General features: G+C 31.7%; 2 protein-coding genes across 2 annotated transcripts in view; one reads left to right on the top strand and one right to left on the bottom strand.

The window, feature by feature from the left end:
- Nucleotides 1-4,597: 4,597 nt before the first annotated feature.
- LOC21390080 (COBW domain-containing protein 1) lies at nt 4,598-7,997 on the bottom strand. The gene is made up of 9 exons (XM_010111065.2): nt 7,759-7,997; nt 7,442-7,659; nt 7,156-7,270; nt 6,834-6,923; nt 6,474-6,647; nt 6,263-6,382; nt 5,472-5,582; nt 4,964-5,045; nt 4,598-4,876 (listed from the first exon to the last, which is right to left on the bottom strand). Exons 1-9 carry the CDS (start codon nt 7,903-7,905, stop codon nt 4,818-4,820), a joined length of 1,116 nt encoding a protein of 371 aa, XP_010109367.1. The 5' UTR covers nt 7,906-7,997; the 3' UTR covers nt 4,598-4,817.
- An 11,076-nt stretch (nt 7,998-19,073) lies between these two features.
- LOC21390079 (beta-glucosidase 40) overlaps nt 19,074-20,581 on the top strand; it is a 7,397-nt gene continuing 5,889 nt past the window's right edge. The window contains exon 1 of the mRNA XM_010111064.2: nt 19,074-19,360. Within this exon, the coding sequence (XP_010109366.1) occupies nt 19,223-19,360 (138 nt within the window). The 5' untranslated portion in view covers nt 19,074-19,222. The remainder of the gene's footprint in view (nt 19,361-20,581) is intronic.

Here is a 20,581-nt window from a genome sequence, read left to right as displayed (position 1 = left end):
TTTTGGCATGCTTGCAGATAAGCTAGAATCTGCAAAAGATTTATACGGTAAAGGGGAAATGTAACGTGGAAGCTATAACATAAGAAACCAAATGTTGTGTGCAACATCAAACAACTGAGCAAAGGGAATTAGAATTTAAGCACGAAATTTAAAATAAAGCATGTTCATTAACCAAAATCTAGCCTCCAATTTTAATAAAAGTAACAAGTTAAAGGGCTTTCTATTGTGAATGTGTTTCTTTTTTTTTTTTTTGTTTATAAATGAAAATGCGATTCTTCTAACCTAACAAATTCACATCCAAAGTGCATGAGATCTGTAATATGATTCTTTTAACTCGTTTCACTTTCTCTCTAACTACATTTTGAATTGGTCATAAAATTGTGAATTGGTTTTCTGGCTCTGACCTTTTCAAGAAGCTATAGAGAAGATCCAATTTGTTTAACTTGTAAGTCGTCTAAAATTATACAACTTAGCAATCTCAAAAGACTACCTTATCAAGATCAACTTGCCTGCTGAGAAATGCATAACGTGTGCACACCACTATCATGAAGATTTTGGGTAGACGACATGTTATTTTAGTCCAATAGTCCCAATCAAATTGTGTTTGGGGATAAGTTGACACAAAAGTAACAATTCATACCAGAAAAGAGAAAAGAGTGAATAATAAGTAAATAAAAATTGACACATGCGATGTACATGCATATATCAATAGGTATAAATTTGACTATGATATTTATTGTCTATTGAATGATAATTTTATGATGTAGATAAATAAGTTCTAATTAATTGTTATACTCTTATTTATAGCTTAAAAGATATAGAGAGTTACAAATAAATAATATAATAATTTTAACACTATAAATAACAGTGAATATTTTATTTGTTATTTGAAGAACATAGCACAAAAAAGGTAATTGTATGCATGACAATGTTCTAATACATCTACATTTGAAACAGAAATTCGATACAAACTAATAATTTTAAAATTTATAGTCAGTAGTGGTACTACGTGAGGTTTTAGTGTAAATAAAATGATAAAATGATCATTTTATCAAGTAATACATAAATTATTTTTAATTTGACCCCTTTTTCTTATGCCCTATGTAAGAGAAAATAGTAGATGCACTAATAAAATCTCACATAACATTATTTTTCTTAACATATAAACCGCATATTTTGACAGGGCGAGCCTCGTGAGTTTGGAAGCTACTTTTAATATGTAATACAAACATTATTTAATTTGACTACTTTTTCTTAAGGTCTAAGTAAGAGAAAAGAGTAGATAATAAATAAGTACATAAAAATATAAAAAGTGAGTAGATAACAAGTAAGTAAAAAGTAAAAAAAATGTAGGGCACACAAAGGAAAAAAATTGGTCGATATCTGCTTACTTTAACATATTTTATTATATATTAGATGCACATATATATATATATATTAACAATCAGTAACGAAGTCATGATTTTATTTCAGGATGCATAGACTACAAATGTACAAAATTTATAAACGTTAATAATATCAATTCCTACTAATTAACATAGCATCACATTTTAAACACATGAATATAGATCAATTTATTAATTTTTTGATATGCAAATTAAAATTTTGAAAAAAAGGGTTTAACTAGAGTAATTTAAGAAAAAAATAATTCAATTAGTACAATAAAAGGCATTAAGGAATAAATTGAAAAAAACCAACACGCAAAGAAATTATTTAGATTAGATTTAGTGGAGATATTCTAAAATTGAGATAATACCTAAAATACTCTTATATTTTATCAAAATACTACTTTCGCCTCTCTTATTATGCAAGTACTTAAAGCATCCCCGTATTTATACAGGCAGACCTAAAACACCTGCTGAAGTAATTAATTGTTTTAAATACTAAGATTATCCTTCTCAATCTTTATTAAATACAATTTAACACTTTCTTAGATCAAAATGTTAATAAAACCAATTTTACAATAGAAAAACTCTTAAAATAATTGAAGTATTTTTTAGATTGGATTTTTTTTTAGAATTTTTAAAACTTTTATTAAACTACGTACAGATTGTTGATAAGTCCAACTACCTATATGTCTCAAAATCTGTCCTTTACATAAACGAAAAGTAATAAACTACGTACAGATTGTTGATAAGTCCAACTACCTATATGTCTCAAAATCTGTCCTTTACATAAACGAAAAGTAATAAACTACGTACAGATTGTTGATAAGTCCAACTACCTATATGTCTCAAAATCTGTCCTTTACATAAACGAAAAGTAATAAACTACGTACAGATTGTTGATAAGTCCAACTACCTATATGTCTCAAAATCTGTCCTTTACATAAACGAAAAGTAATAAACTACGTACAGATTGTTGATAAGTCCAACTACCTATATGTCTCAAAATCTGTCCTTTACATAAACGAAAAGTAATAAACTACGTACAGATTGTTGATAAGTCCAACTACCTATATGTCTCAAAATCTGTCCTTTACATAAACGAAAAGTAATAAACTACGTACAGATTGTTGATAAGTCCAACTACCTATATGTCTCAAAATCTGTCCTTTACATAAACGAAAAGTAATAAACTACGTACAGATTGTTGATAAGTCCAACTACCTATATGTCTCAAAATCTGTCCTTTACATAAACGAAAAGTAATAAACTACGTACAGATTGTTGATAAGTCCAACTACCTATATGTCTCAAAATCTGTCCTTTACATAAACGAAAAGTAATAAACTACGTACAGATTGTTGATAAGTCCAACTACCTATATGTCTCAAAATCTGTCCTTTACATAAACGAAAAGTAATAAACTACGTACAGATTGTTGATAAGTCCAACTACCTATATGTCTCAAAATCTGTCCTTTACATAAACGAAAAGTAATAAACTACGTACAGATTGTTGATAAGTCCAACTACCTATATGTCTCAAAATCTGTCCTTTACATAAACGAAAAGTAATAAACTACGTACAGATTGTTGATAAGTCCAACTACCTATATGTCTCAAAATCTGTCCTTTACATAAACGAAAAGTAATAAACTACGTACAGATTGTTGATAAGTCCAACTACCTATATGTCTCAAAATCTGTCCTTTACATAAACGAAAAGTAATAAACTACGTACAGATTGTTGATAAGTCCAACTACCTATATGTCTCAAAATCTGTCCTTTACATAAACGAAAAGTAATAAACTACGTACAGATTGTTGATAAGTCCAACTACCTATATGTCTCAAAATCTGTCCTTTACATAAACGAAAAGTAATAAACTACGTACAGATTGTTGATAAGTCCAACTACCTATATGTCTCAAAATCTGTCCTTTACATAAACGAAAAGTAATAAACTACGTACAGATTGTTGATAAGTCCAACTACCTATATGTCTCAAAATCTGTCCTTTACATAAACGAAAAGTAATAAACTACGTACAGATTGTTGATAAGTCCAACTACCTATATGTCTCAAAATCTGTCCTTTACATAAACGAAAAGTAATAAACTACGTACAGATTGTTGATAAGTCCAACTACCTATATGTCTCAAAATCTGTCCTTTACATAAACGAAAAGTAATAAACTACGTACAGATTGTTGATAAGTCCAACTACCTATATGTCTCAAAATCTGTCCTTTACATAAACGAAAAGTAATAAACTACGTACAGATTGTTGATAAGTCCAACTACCTATATGTCTCAAAATCTGTCCTTTACATAAACGAAAAGTAATAAACTACGTACAGATTGTTGATAAGTCCAACTACCTATATGTCTCAAAATCTGTCCTTTACATAAACGAAAAGTAATAAACTACGTACAGATTGTTGATAAGTCCAACTACCTATATGTCTCAAAATCTGTCCTTTACATAAACGAAAAGTAATAAACTACGTACAGATTGTTGATAAGTCCAACTACCTATATGTCTCAAAATCTGTCCTTTACATAAACGAAAAGTAATAAACTACGTACAGATTGTTGATAAGTCCAACTACCTATATGTCTCAAAATCTGTCCTTTACATAAACGAAAAGTAATAAACTACGTACAGATTGTTGATAAGTCCAACTACCTATATGTCTCAAAATCTGTCCTTTACATAAACGAAAAGTAATAAACTACGTACAGATTGTTGATAAGTCCAACTACCTATATGTCTCAAAATCTGTCCTTTACATAAACGAAAAGTAATAAACTACGTACAGATTGTTGATAAGTCCAACTACCTATATGTCTCAAAATCTGTCCTTTACATAAACGAAAAGTAATAAACTACGTACAGATTGTTGATAAGTCCAACTACCTATATGTCTCAAAATCTGTCCTTTACATAAACGAAAAGTAATAAACTACGTACAGATTGTTGATAAGTCCAACTACCTATATGTCTCAAAATCTGTCCTTTACATAAACGAAAAGTAATAAACTACGTACAGATTGTTGATAAGTCCAACTACCTATATGTCTCAAAATCTGTCCTTTACATAAACGAAAAGTAATAAACTACGTACAGATTGTTGATAAGTCCAACTACCTATATGTCTCAAAATCTGTCCTTTACATAAACGAAAAGTAATAAACTACGTACAGATTGCTGATAAGTCCAACTACCTATATGTCTCAAAATCTGTCCTTTACATAAACGAAAAGTAATAAACTACGTACAGATTGTTGGTAAGTCCGACCACCTATATGTCTCAAAATCTGTCCTTTTCATAACGAAAGTAACCACAAACAGCTTCTTGAAAACCTTCTTACGCCAAATAAAAAATTTAAAAAAAAAAGATGGTTAAACTGGACTCCATAAGGTGCAAGGATTAACAAGTTGCAAAATCTCTGAAAGAATCAGCCAGGATATTTTCATCTAAATTATGACCTGCACAAATGAAAAGCAATAAGAAACAAATAAATAAACCATGTAACGAGCTCCATCATATAAAACTTTGCTTAAGCTGAGGATTACCAATAAAAACTATCTTGTTCATCCGAGTTTCTCTCTCTTTCCAATCACGAGCTGGAACAATGTCATAGATCTCCTTTACGGCCTGTGAAATTGCCAATAAAAAATTCATCATTTAACACACTATGTATATACGAATACACATAAGAAAAGAAAAAAGAAAAGAAAAGACGAAAGGATTTAAGATGGAATTCTAAACTTCAAATAAGACTCTTTGCATTGACACATGATAATTGAAAATATAGCCTGTAGGTGAAGAAACATGGCCTTGACAATTAAATTAATAACATTGGCATTCTTTTAAGTAGGCCTAGCTCAAGTGTGATCGCTTTTACTCAGCGACATATTTTCCAAAAGGCAGTCAGTAAAGTAAGATAGTTAACACAGGACAATAATTATGGCACAACAGAGACAGCCCACCAAAAGACTTGTAATCTTAGATCTTATGGAACAATATTCAGTTGAAATTCTAAGGGAAAACAGTTGGTGCTATTGAATATGTATCATTTACCTGCAAAGTGTGTAGTTGATTGCAGTTTTGGACACTCAAAACCCCTTTGCAGCGATATACATCCATGTCATATTTCTTATCCCAAAGAATCTCTTCAAGCCATATACGAACCTTGTAACAAGAAATCATTCAATATTCAAATTTGTGCTTAGAAAAGAGAGAGATTATATGTAGATAATAGTATACAATTTCCCAGGAGTTTTTACTTCTTAAACAGAAGTTTGAATACGCTTTATGGTTTATTTTTGGCTCATGCATGCAAATAACTACGAATATGCAAAAGATTCATACGGCCAAGGGAAAGCGTAATATGGAAACTATAAGATAAGAAACTAAAATGTCTTGCAACATAAAACAGCTTCAGCAAAGGGACTAGAATTCATGCATGTGATCTAAAATAAAGCCTGTTTACTAACCAAAATCTAGCCTCTAATTTTAACATAAGTTACAAGTTAAATGCCTTTCTATTGAAAATGTGATTCTTTAAAATAACAAATTCACATCCGAGTGCATGGGGACAGTAATGTGAGTCTTTGCTAGCTTGTCTCACTTTCTGTCTAACCACATTTCCAAGTCGTATAATTGTGCATTGGTTGTCTGACCATGCAGCATTGGTATAACAGCATAAAGAATAATGGTGAAGGTTAAAGCAATCAGACCATTTTGAGAAGCTTTAAATTAAATCCAATAACAAACTGTATCTTTAGCAATATATATATATATATATATAATAATGATAACAAATTTTAAGTCATCTAAAGTTATAGGTCTTAGCAATCTTAAAAGATTACCTTATCAAGATCAACTTCCCCCTCATGAGAAATGCACAATGTTCTCACACGTCTATCATGAAGATTTTGGGTCGATATTGCATTACTTTCGTCCAATAGTGCTTCTAATCGAGTGATGTGCTGTGAACGAAAATTGGTCAATATTCGTTAATTAAGCTTAGTATGAACAGAAGAGGAAACTCTGGTTAATAATCAAGATATAACTACTAACTGTAGCATCATAGGCCCGGCAGTCCAATATCTCGGACAGATCAACTTGACAACGAACAGTAGGAATAATACTAGCAAGCGCGTTAATGTTGTGTATCTCCTTCTCCAGTTCGTCCAAAGAACCCCCAGAGCCCTCTGGAGAAACCAAATCAACTTTGTTAAGAATTACAACATCCTACACAGAAAAGAAAACTAATAAGGCCCCAGAACAAGCAGCATACATATGTATCATTGACATAACAACAAAACACCTAAGGGAAAAAGATATACTGACTTTAAAGTGTAAAAGTGCAAATAGGAACTACTAAAGGAATATTTAAAGTTGCAAGTATGATCAAACAGTCGGGCATTTAGTGATTACCGCAAAGGCAATTTGAGAATATGCTTCGGGAAATGAAGATGAACTACGTTGCTCGTTCAGCTGAAACCTGAGGTTTTTAGCATCGACAACCTGTACCATTAACAAGAAGAGATAGATATGAAGAAAGTTCAGTTGCAAGACATGACCGTTATAATGAACTAGAAGGATTACATTTCCTAGCAGAGAAACATGTGACTGCTGTAAACAAAGGCACAACATCGACATACTAAACAAAATTTGACATATAGTGACACCATATATCAATGATCACATTAAACAGAAATACAACTCAAATCAACGATTATATACTAGAACTACTCACAGTGATAATTGAATCAAGCTTAACTGCCGACTCAAGCTGATCATCCAACCATAGAACAGATGCAAGAGGAGCCGGGTTTGCTAACCCAGTAGTCTCCAGTAATATATGATCAAGTCTGCAACATAACAAAGCTATGATCACATCATTACAGTCCAAAAATACTATAACTAAGTTCGGTCAAGTGGGTGTAACTCTAATTTCGATACAAGTCAAGGGAAGCTAGTGTCATTTAAAAAAAAAAAAAAAGGAAAGAAAAAACTTATGAGTTTTTTAAAGCTTTTATTACCTTTCCTTCCTCTGAACAAGTTGCTCCAATGCTTGAACCAAACTATGCTTAACAGTGCAACAAATACAGCCATTATCTAGCTCAACCCACTCTTCAACAAGGGCCCCACCATCTCCTTCATTAATCATCGCTCTCTCCACTCCAATTTCCTCTCCAAACTCGTTCAATATCACCGCAATCCTTTTCCCATGCTGGGAATTCAGTATGTAATTCACCAGCTGAGAATTACAAAACCCAGAACAGAATCCGCACAGAAAAATAAATATGTATGAAATAAACATAACACTTAAGAAAGGGCTAATGGGGATAAAGCTTACAGTTGATTTTCCGGCGCCGAGATAGCCCGTGATGACGGTTACCCCGACGGATACGTCGTCGTTTGTGGGTCGTGCGTCGTTTGAATATGGTTTAGTGGATTGGTCGATTTGTACTGCGAGGGGTGGATTTTCTTCTTCCTCCTCCATTTTCCGATTGGGTGCTTATTCTGGGCTCTAGGACTGTATTGCCGTTCTTGAAGGGCATATGCGACATGACGTTAGGTTTTTTTTTTTTTTTTTTTTTTTTAATAATTGATATGAATCCACATACTTTTTTTTTTTTTTTCATTTTTAAGTTTAAATATGAAATGACGTTTTTTTTTTTTAGCGTGATGTTTTTATATGACTAGTTAGAGCCACAAACGTGTATATTTATGTTGAGTGTTTTTTTTTTTTTTTTTGACAAATTTGTTAGTGTTTGATACATATATGTTAAATTTTAGGGGTTTAGTTTTTTTTTTTTTTAAACTGGCATTCTCTTTAAAGTCTAGTAGAAGTATGGGTGTAATTCGGCCGGATAGGCTCGGGTTGGGCCGAAAAATTAGGCCGAGCCGTACTATGCAGGTTGAGAAAACTTTGAGCCGCAACACCCTCATAAGCCCACAAACTCGTAATCTATCAGGTGACCTCGAGTAGGCTCAGGTTACTTGGATTACTCGGATTGACAGGCTTGGAAACTTTTTCAATTATCACAATATGCATAAAGCAAGGGTGATCTCAAGGACTACATGATTACTTTTTAATCAATTAATTTGTGCTTGTTATGGAAGGAATCATTATCAAACAGAACATGTCTTTCTTTTAAGAGGGGGTCTAAATGCAAGGTGAACAATTAAAACACACACTTTGAAATCAAAAACTTCCAAAAAATGATAAATTCAGTATTTTGAAGAGAAAAAAAGTTGTAAGAGAAATAAGAAAAATAAGATCTTTTTAGCGAGACAGAGGTAAAATCACAAAGCCAATTATAAGGTGTCTAATTAACAATTACACAAATCCACCATCCACATATTTACCCTCTTTATGCATATAAAAAGCAATATAAATAAAGAATATCCTAATTCAACAATTATGACATACAAGCATATAAAAAGAAATTCCCACCTCAATAACTTTAGAAAATTGATGAAACGTCATTTTTTACACAAACTGTGAATACCTAAAAGATAAATAAGTTAATTATGAGTCTAAAATATCATTTTTTAACAGTCCAAAAGCATAAAGTCCATAAACAGTTCATAAACATTAACATAACATCAAACATACTTCTTAACAGTCAATAAAGTCCAGAAATAAAATTGACAATACGTCAAATAAACAGTCCATATAGTCCAGCAAAATAAGAAATTTAGTTAACTCCAAACAGTTTAATCCAGAATAATAGCACCTTCATTCCCAGCTTGACCCTCATGTGTTGCAACAGAATTTGACAAATCTTAAGAAGAAAACATAACAAAAAAATCATTAGAATCAGGTTTAGGACAACAAAATAAACAACAACGAGATGAAATAAAGTTAAAAAAGAACAAGTAAAACGTAAAAACATTACCCGACTCAATATCTTCATGTTCATTAAACTCTTCAATGTCAATAAGGTTGATGTGCTCACGACTACGCAGTAAATTTTGTGTATAAATCAATGCCTCCACCATCTTGGGGCTCAATGAACTCCTAAAGGGATTGAGGATGTGGCCTCCGGTACTAAAACCATATTCTGAGGCTACCGTTGAAATAGGAATGACAAGAATGTCTCTTGCAGCTAGTGAGAGAACCTTGTAATTGGTTGCATTATTCTTCCACCAATCTAAAACATCAAAATTTGACTGAGTTAGATCATCCATAGGGTCTGTCAAGTATCTGTCCACACATCATTTTTGTACTCATTCACATTATTCTCCTTCATTTTCCTAGCAAAGGAGCTCCACAAACACCCTTTTCCGTCTGCGTTCATTTTTGCCTCTGTACTTGTTGTTGCCGCCTCCCCACCAGATTCATTAGCCACAGATTCACCTTTGTCCCTACTATAAACCTCATGCAGCCGGTACATAATATCCTTCACATTCTTTGCTAATGTTTCAAAAGTGTAAGAACCATACATTATAGAGAAACAATATGTCAAATAATCCATTTTGTACCTAGGATCAAGTACAATAGCCACAAAGAGAAGACAATTTATATTCTCAACATTCCCCCAATACTTGTCATACTTCTTTTTCATACTCACAACCATAGATGAAAGCATTGAATCCTCTTGTTTGCTTAATTCAGATAGCTGGTTTTACATCTCACAAAGCTCATGAAAGTAAGAATTTAAAGTGACATTCAAAGTGGCACTAAACTTCAAAGTTATATCATAAAAAAATCTTCAGAAATTTCACAAACACCTTAACATTCTCTCAATCATCATCAAGTGGCGGGCCAATCTTCCGTTTCCCCCCGTTCCCTTTCTGAAAATAATACACGAACTTGGCATATTTCTTTTCATATATTTCAAAAGCCTTTTGAAACTTAATGGATGCATCTAACACATATAGGTGGAGTTCCATCTAGTAGGGACATCTAGGACTACGAGACCTTTGTATTCAATTTTCTCTCGCTCCACACATGACTTGAATTTCAACAACCTAACCGGAGAAAACCTCACATGCCTCACAGCGTTACGAATGGTAGCTATGGAATTATGTAGGTCTTTTAAACCTTCATTGACAATCAAGTTCACTATATGGGCACAACACCTAACATGCAGAAATTCCCCACCTAAAACATCCTCTTTCCACCCCTTAATCTTCCTTCTCAAGTAGGTAATCATAGAGTCATTTGAGGAGGCATTATCAACAGTCATAGTGAAGACTCTCTCAATACCCCAAGCATGCAAACATGACTCAATGACTTTACCAACACTCTCTCCTTTGTGGCTTGAAATTTGACAAAAGTTTATAATCTTTTTTTGTAAAGTCCACTCACTATCAACGTAATGTGCAGTTAGACACAAATAATTAATATTTTACAAGGATGTCTAACAATAAGTTGTTAGGCAAATCCTTTGGCTGCCCTTACTAAATTCAGCCCTCAGTTTCTTCCTCTCTTCCAAAAAAAGTTGGTAAATGTCCTTGGCAATCGTAACACGGGAGGGGATAGAGAATCTAGGCTGCGTCACTTGACAAAAATTCTTAAATCTTTCACCTTCAACAAACCTAAATGAAGGCTCATCTACAATCACCATTTTTGCTAACGCTTTTCTATAATGCTCCTTGTTAAAACCTATAGCAACAAGATTACTGCCAGTTTCAGTGTTGGTTTGGAAACTCAAATTTTTTTACTTTTTGTCGTGGATCCTATATGGGTATTTCTTACATTGCTTTTCTATGTGAACCTTCATACTACTGGTGCCATGTCTCCTACTATCACATGAAGATGTTGCCCCACAATGGATACACTTACACCTAGGCTCATCTGGATCCTCACCCTATATGATTTTGAAATGATCCCAAACAAGAGACTTTTTTGTGACTTCTTCCTTTTTTTTATTGTCTCCCTCCTATTTTTCGTTTTCAATTTTAGTGCCCAATGTACATGGGCAAGGCTGGGTGTGGGAGTAGGCAAGATAATGGGTTCTTTAGGCATATAGACGGATGTTGGATTTTTAGTCTTACAAGTGCTTTCAGAAGTTTGTGTCGGGTGGATGATAATTTTTTCCATCTAGCACACAAATTAACCTAAAGAACAGATAACATATGATTGACACTAAGCGTAGAGATTAACCTAAAATTAGTTTATCTTAGTTATCATGAAAACATAATATTTCTTAGTTCTCAGTTATCACAAAACAAACAAAAAATAAAAAACAAAAAACAAAAAAACTACCTTTCTGTTTCAGCCTTGCCTTCTTCTTAACCTTTTTCAGGTATAGACTATAGACTGAAAATGCCTCTTCAGTCTTCATTCTTCTTCCTCAGTTGGAAACAAAAAACCAGAAACCAACATCAAACGAGAGTCAAGATTTTGGAAACAATAAATGAGTACCATATTATTAAAGCTCAATATTATCAAAAACGAGTACCAACATCAAACGAGAGTCAATTTGGCACAAACAAAAACAAAAAGAAGTTGATTTGTAATCAATATAATCAATATGATTTGTAAACAAAAACAAGATTTCAGAAACAAAAACAGAAACCTTATTTGATTTGTAATCAATATAATCAATATGGTGTAATATAATCAATATGGCACAAACACATAATTAATATAATCAATAATCAATCAGAAAAAAAAGAACAGCCCTGTAAACATTCATACAAAAGCAAAAAGAAATCAGAAAACCAATTCAGAAAGAACCCCGAATCAGACAAAAGAAAACCAATTCAGAAATCAGAAAAAAGAAAGCAAAACGAGGTCCGAAAGGAAGGAAACAAACCTCGAATTAGGCAATCAAAATTAAGAAAACCAAGTTCAGCAATCAGCCAAAAGAAAGGGCAAAAAACTCTTCAATCAAAAGGCACAGAGAGTTTAGAGTCTCTTACCGATTGTCTTCAATGAAGATTTCAGATAATCTGTTCAAATAAGAGGCACAGAGAAGAAGAAGAGGAACGCAGATTGAGGAATGAGAGAGTGCGAGACTGAGGGAGGTGAGATCGAGAGTGCAAAACTGAGGGAGGTGAGATCGAGGGAAAGCGAGACTGAAGGTGAGGGAGGTGAGACTGAGGGTGAGGGGGAGGCGACAGGTGAGAGTGCGAGACTAAGGGTGAGGCAGAGGCAAGATTGAGACTGAGGGACAGAGGGAGGCGAGATCGAAAGAGCGTGAGACTGAGGGTGAGGGAGGCGAGATCGAGAGTGCGAGACTGAGGGTGAGGGGGAGGCGAGAGTGCGAGACGGAGGGTGAGGCAGAGGCGATATCGAGGCGGAGGCGAGCGAAGGGCAGTCTGACTGAGGGACAGAGGGATGCGTGAAGTGAATTAGGAGGAGGTGAGGATTTGGGAAACTAGGGTTACAAACTTACAGGTATTCATTCAAAAACTATCGGGTCAGGCAAATCGGGTTAAATACTGCCTGCCCCGCGGCCCAACTAGCACATTGCGGGTTGGGCCTATTTGAATATGATTATATATATATATAACCCTATATTTTCGGGTCGGGTAAGACGAGTTTATCGGGTTCGGGCTCAATTCTTACACCCCTAAGTAGAAGTATTTAATCAATTAATAAAAATATAAAGTTTTAAAAAAATGAAACATAAATACTTATTTGCTATTTTCACTTAAAATTGATAATAAAATTTTCTAAATTTATATTTATAATTCCTAATAATTTTTATAAAAATATAATTCATAAAAAAATCTATGTATGCCTCAATATGTTAATTTTTATTGTTGTAACACAGACTTGTGAGCTAGAAAAGCTTCTCATAAAAATTATAATGAAAAGAAATGTAAGGGGAATGGAGAAAAGTAAACAAATAACATTTAAAGTTTAAGAAAAACAAAAAGAATTAAGAGACGTTTGGTTCATGAATTAGAATCATGTGATTAGAATTATTTTCAATTTACATGTATTTTTTATGAGAGAAAATACTATAGTGAATTATGAATCATGATTTAAATCATAGTTTGAATCCTCAAACTAAACATCCCCTTAGTATAACTTAGATGTAAAAACGAAGTTACATTAACTCGAAGAAAATGATTTTAGAAAAACTTTTCTAATATTTATATATTGGAGGGGAGTTCTATAATAGGGTACAAGCTCTACAGTACGGATTTCTTACTGATAGAGTACGAGTTTTATACCCTCAGATTAACATCTATAGGTCAAAAAAAGTGAAGGACCACCAAAATAACATAAAGACTATCATACATAACACATCAGTTTAAATTTTTTTTAAAAAAAAAAAAAAAAGAAAGAAAAAGCTCATCGTCTTTCAGATTTGTTAGGGTCAATAGGTCAGATGAGTAGCATCGGCGGGGAAGGAACACAAGGTTCGCGTCGCCTTGGGTGGGGGAGCTTGGGTTCGCGCCGCCGTAAGACGACGATATTTTTTTCACCCAATCGTTCTAATCTTCGTCGGGAAACGTGAGAATCTCCTCGGCGACCCTCTAATTATGAATCCAACATTCGAGATACTCCATCTTCCACTGCATCTCGATCGCACTCTGCTCCCCATCCTTCCACATTCGAGAGCTACTCGGACCCGGCGAAGCTCAATCGGATTAGCCGATGAAGAACAATTTATTATTACTACTTTTATCATGTACCATTTATGTTTTTGTGGCTTGCTCATGGTTGCTTTCCTTTTTTTAGGGAAAAAAATCTCTCGCTGAAAATTACTTAGAAGGAAAAGCATATTCTGCAACTATAAAAGGTTCAACGGAGAACTCCTCATTTCAATATTTCTTAGAGATACCATTGAATCCTACCCAGGCGAACTCGTGAGCAACTCCGGTAGCAGGAAAAAAAGCTGAGTATTAAAAATTAATGGCCGTCATAATCGATATTAAAATCATAGAGCAAGTTCCACAACCATCAGCGAATTTGAAGACGATGTCTCAACTCTCAAGTGGGAGAAGACGAACAAAGATTTAATGGCTGTGTTTAGGGTTGTGTTTGTTTTTTTACGTTTTTTAAGAAATAAAAAACAAAAATGAGAATAAAATAGTATTTGATATAATTAAAAATAAAAAATAAAAATAATTTTTTAATTTAATATAAAATAAGAAATAAATAAAAAATAATTTTAGTTATTTTTTATTTTTTATTTTTATTTTCTCTCAAATAAAGAGAGAGACATTAATAAATTTTTTTACATTGAAAATAATTTTTTAAAAAAAATATCAAATGCATTCTTAAAAATAACCTTTTGTCTGTGATTAAAAATATTTTTATTTTTATTTTTATATAAAAAATAAAATTATTTTAAAATAAATTCTAAATGCATTGAATATGTTTAATTTTAATTTTCATTCTTTTTCTAATTAGTAGAGTATAATAATGTAAGGTAGAGACCATATTTAGATCTCTAAACACCACCTTTATATTGTTCCCTATCAATAGGGAAAAGTAACCATCCTCTGCCATAGAATTTCCCATTTATAGATTATTTTAAAATCACATGTTTGCTCTTCTTATCTTATTATAAACATAAAAGTATCTCTTAAAATATTGAAACCAGTACGAAAATAACCCCTGATAGGTTAAATTTTTTTTATAAATCAAATACTACCCTCATTAATCTATATTAAATATTAATTTATTAAAAATTAAACAAACACATTTCAAAACTTAAAAAATAGAAAATTCAATGACCCCAAAAAATAAAAATTCTAAGTTCCAAAAAAAGTTTATTTTCTTTAATTTTTGTTAACGAATATTTGAGATTGTAGTCATTAAAGAAATATTAGAGAGATAAATATTTAGCAGCACATGTGAGAAAAATAGTTCTTGGGAAGGTTAAAGCAAAAATAAGTAAAATTAAGCATTTATAAGTGCCATTATTGAAAATAAAAGAGTATTATAAAATATCGCAAGAACAATTAGTTAAGTAGAAAAATATTTGAGAAAAATTATTTAAATAAACTTTATTAGAGAAAAACTATTTGAATTTGACATGTTTGAGAACATAAGATAATATTTTAAAGATAAAATGGATACACCAATTGCATGTTTTAATCAAAATGCATGTTTTAGTTTAATATTGTATATGAAGATAATATATAATAAAGAAAAAATGTTATAATAAATAGTGGTCTCTATAAAAGAAAAATAATTTTAAGAGGGTATTTAGAAGAGAAGCAATATAAGATTGAAATGGTGGAGATATATTTGAAAGGTTAATTTGGTAGGTAGAAAGTAAAAGAAATAAGTATTGTAAAAAAAACATATTTTAAAATATATTATTTTAAAAGAAAGAGCAATAAGGGGAAAAAAAAAACCAATAAAGAAAAGAGAAGACAAAATACAGGAATAACTTCTCTTTCACTCCCTCTCTCTCATTTTAAACGTACATACAATTGTCTAAAAATTTAGGGGGAATAAGAGAAATACCACTTTCGTATAGTTGGTATTCAAATACATTTTTATAAAGAATGAAGTGTAATTTATGCAACCGGAACAAATGAATATGGTATCTAGTCAATTAACACAATATTTTTACTGTTCTCCTTGATCCCAAAGCACTCTTTCGTTTCACCTAATATCCAACAGTTTCAAAATCCTCGGACGAGAAAGTTGTCTATGACTTGTGACCCATAAAAGATTGAGTTTTGAAATTCGAATGACGATATATTTAAACGGACTACTTGAGCCGTTATTTTCCTATTAACTTTTGCAGAATATGTTTTCTATTATCTTGTTTTGTTTTCTTTTATGTGTGTGCGTGATTAAGGAGTTGTTTAGTTGAGAGATTCGTACCCTGATTCGAATCATAATTCATGATTCGCTATAATATTTTTTCTCATAAAAAATACACGTAAATTAAAAATTATTATAATCTTATGATTCTAATTTCTAAATCAAACGTCTCTTAAGATACATAATCTTAGAAGACAAAAATAATAAACCAGCATAGAGCAATAAATTGACGTAATCCATATCTTATGATTTATATGAAGCACAAATCGTAGAAAACGACAATATTATCATCCCCAATTTCTTGAAAGCGACGAATGATGTTGAAATACTGACCTTAAGTAGTACAATGCATTGCTTCAGAGTACAAATTGCGTATCGCAAAAAAGAACATACCTTGACTAAGATTCCAAGAATGCTTGCCCAGAAAACTTTCATAAAATCTTAGCACTTTTTCATAATTATTTCCTAACGATTCTTAGCACATTCTTAATAACAAACAAAAAGCATTGTACTATCCCACCAGCGAAGGAAAGTATAAAGACAATGATGTTGAAAGCAACCTGCGAGGAAAATAATTATAAAATATGTGACTTAGCTTCTCATTTGTGCAAATGATCACATTCCATAACAAAGAATAAAACTTAATGCTTCCTGACTTCATAAAATTTTCTTATAATTTGCTTTGGAAAGATCTTGGTTCTTCCAAGTTTTGGTTGTCAAAAGAAAGGCCTCATTAAGTTTGAGAAGTTTTAGCACCGACTGTGGAAATCCATTAGTCAAGTACAACATCATATTGTAAGCTTAAAGTAGCATATGAGTCTCACATATATACCACTAAATAATGCCATAAAAAATTTATAAAAAAAATGTAATAAAAGAAATCGATTTTGTGTAACAACTATAAACTATTTTCCTTGAAAAATGTTGGACAAACTGTATATGTCAAATTTCAGAAAGCAATTGAAAAAAAAAAAAAAAAAAAAAAAAATAATAAAATTTTAAAAAAAAAATAAAAAAAAAAAAAAAAAAAAAAAAAAAAACTCAGTTTCACTTCCGCGTAACCAAGACATCTCTTGATATCAGTATTTGAAAAGCTAAAACCTGGTTAGTTTTTTTAGTTTGAATTATAATTTTTTTATTACAGTATTTTCTCTCATAAAATTTTAAATTAAAAAACGAGACCCAAGTAAATTAATTATCTTAAACCTCATTCATTTAACTGATTTAAATTTTTAATTTTAAGTTTCTACAGTTAAAAACTATTAAAAAATATCACATATAATTTTTTTTTATTATAATTAAAAACTCTTAAAAAATATCACATTACAAAACGAACGAGGCTTTTGTATATTAACCGATACCAAACTATATGGGAAAAAGTTACCGTTGACTTTCATAGCCATCTAGTTCAACGTGTCCACACTAGAAAAATAATTCATTTGAAAAAAAAAACTTTATTCTATTACTATACACATGTAAGGGTGTGAAACAGCGAAAGCATATCCAAAACACTTTGTTTTAAAAAATAAAAATAAAAATAAAAAATCCATAACACATTAATGATTATAAGTCCCACTATAAACCTTGACAGAAGAAAAATTTGGTAAAAGTTAGGACCATGACAAATAAGAACCAAACAACGCGTATGGACAGTTTGATTAAGCAGCCACACTACTAGTTGCATTGCACATGTCGATGCAAAAGAACGTCCAGATATATAGGCCGCTACCGCCGTAAACAGCTTTCTAATAATGTTCCAAATCATGCTTTTTGACTTTCGACAGACAATTTTTTCTTTTTTTTTCCCTTGAGTATCGATCTTTCAATCACTTCTACAATATTCCCCTGTGTGAACGACTTTCACAAGCAAACCCCCGGCAGCTTATGTGTTTTTTTTCTCAGTACAAACAGACCAAGTCTTGAGTGCGATCCTAGCCAGGTTGTCCCACGTTCCTTTATGCGTCACAGACAAAAAAAAAAAAAAAAGATTAATGGACATAAATTTTGACGTTAATAGTAAAAAAAAAGAAAAGAAATAAAATGGGATAAATATAAGATTGGATCGAATATAATTGCGAAAAACATGTCACATAAAAACAGGCTTAGATCGCGTGAACTATTCTTGGAAGAATTGCCACTAAAAGGGATTGAATCCTTAACACATAGTATTGCAGTTGATTCAAGTCGTGTACATTTTGGGGACTTTATTTTTTTAAATCACATAAAAAAAGAGATCATCAGTGTTATCTTACCCCCATCCTCTATCCTCATTATATACAAATATTAATCCCACACGGTTTGGAAACGTGGGATTGTTACTAATTTCAAGTCATTGAGCATGTTTTCTCTTGAAAAATGAGGAATAAATGTGGTCTCTTTCTCTTTCTTTCTTGATAATTTGGAAGAACGTGGTCGGCCAAGCAGATAGTACTGAATCAAGAAGACAAAATAAAAATGTGTGTATATGAATATATATTTTTATATATGGTACTTCAAAATAGAGGGACAAGACAAAACAACACGAAAAGCAATATAGGATGATAGATAAAAGCAAGGCAAGGCAAAAAAGTAATCCCATGGCCATGAATGCTTATTCTGGTATGGCAAGCGTGTGAACACAGACTCAAAAGTCCCGTTTATTTTACCGATTTAAGTTTAAAATTTGAGTTTTGTTACAGTAAAAAACTTTTAGAAACAATCACAACTAACTTTTTTACTACAGTAAAAAGCTCTTACATAAAATCACATCTCAACTCAAATTAAAAAATCGAATCAGTGAACTAAACGGACCCAAAATTAATTTCATTCCATCAAAAAAAATGAAAAATAAACAATAAAAAAACTACCATGTTTATGGAGCCACCTATATATGCCATATGCATTCCCACTACAAGAGCCACCATTATTGGCCTTCTTTTCACTTCTCAACTACCCAATTTCACATTATTGCTTTAGTATTAATCTGTCCTCTTCTTAGCTTCATCCGAAAAAAAACCCATCTTTTGTATTCTATAAATAGAATTCATCACTTTCAGTCTCACGCCTAATCTCTTTCAATTCACACAAAAAAAAAAAAAACTTTTTTTTTTTTTTTTAATTCTCATTCAATATTCAACTGAGGATGCATTGGAGAAAAGGCAAAGATTTGGCCACATTAGTGGTGGTTTTTGGTTTGTTAATCCAAGCTTGCTTCTCGGAGATTAACAGAGGAAGCTTTCCAAAGGGCTTTGTTTTTGGAACAGCCTCCTCTGCTTACCAGGTTAGTTTCTCTCTAATTCCTTCTTAATCAACACGTCTGTCTTTTGACATAAAATTTCATAACACTACTACTACAACGTTTTTTTTTTCTTTTTCCTTTTTTTTTTTCGGTTATATCTTCTTCATATCATATGCATGGATAATTGTTTTCTTGGACTTTTCATCTGCGAATATTTGTTTCCCGAGACTTTTTTCTGCCTGTGATCTTGTTCGTTAGTTTACTGAGGAAAATGTTAAGGCTTCTGTGGATGAATCCGTGAGGAGAGATAAGAGTGGTGAATACTGAAATGAATACAAGTACAACAATGGAAAAACGACATAGTAAAAGAAAAACTACTTCGCGTTTTTATTTTTTTTTACTGTCGTATAAGTAATGCCAGGAATGTTTCAGAATAGTACAGCTTATGTGACGTGTACGGAATTCGACACGAATTCATTGCGGAGCGAAAAATAAGGGACAACCATCGAAATTCCATCAATTACCGGGTTTTCAGTTTTCCATAAGAACCATTCTCCTAATCTCTCTTTCTCTCCTTAAATATATATATTTTTCAATAATTAACACTATTTTTTGTTGAGGTACTACCGTATGACTACCGTCATAATTTTAGGTTAAGACTTAAGAGAATGATATCTCTACTTACCATAATTATAAGTAATATCAACATTTTTTTTTGGAGAAAATAGTAATAGCAACGTTTATTTGCCTTGTCGGTGAGTGATAGCAACGTTTGGAACTATATATTAATATCTATATGAAAAGGTACTGTTTATTATCCACTAAATAATATTTAGATGAAGTGGAGTAATTGATTGCAACAAGAAAGGAATATATATATATATATATTAAAATTTGAAATATACGTATCGGTGGTCTAGAAAGATCCTATTTGAAAAAATTATGCTTTTATTTTTAAGCATTAAGGGTGTGTTTGGTTGGGTGGAAAGGAATGAAATAAAATGGAATGTAATTATAGTTTGATATTTAGTTAGATTTATAATAAAGGAATGATTATTCATCCATTTTGAGTGAATCATCATTCCTTCCTCATATGGGAGGAATGACCATTCTAAGTTCTTTTTTTATTTTCTTTCCATAATTACTCTTCAATAATATAATACAATTATTATATAATAATTATATCTTATAATATAATATATAATAAAAAATATTATAATATAATATAGTTATAATAATATAATAATTAACTTATAATATAGT

This window comes from Morus notabilis, unplaced genomic scaffold (genome assembly GCF_000414095.1).
Source record: "Morus notabilis unplaced genomic scaffold, ASM41409v2 Scaffold2144, whole genome shotgun sequence".
NCBI lineage: Eukaryota > Viridiplantae > Streptophyta > Magnoliopsida > Rosales > Moraceae > Morus > Morus notabilis.
The sequence above is the reverse complement of the archived record's forward strand: the minus strand, read 5'-3'. Positions and strand labels throughout refer to the sequence as shown.

What these genes read in the sequence shown, in the direction of transcription:
- LOC21390080 (XM_010111065.2), bottom strand. Translation starts at nt 7,905, where the DNA reads ATGGAGGAGGAAGAAGAAAATCCACCCCTCGCAGTACAAATCGACCAA. An exon ending in CTTGTTCAGAGGAAGGAAAG is followed by an intron (nt 7,271 to 7,441) that starts GTAATAAAAGCT and finishes GTTATGTTGCAG; the next exon opens with ACTTGATCATATATTACTGG. An exon ending in ATTCTCAAATTGCCTTTGCG is followed by an intron (nt 6,648 to 6,833) that starts GTAATCACTAAA and finishes TTTTCTGTGTAG; the next exon opens with GATGTTGTAATTCTTAACAA.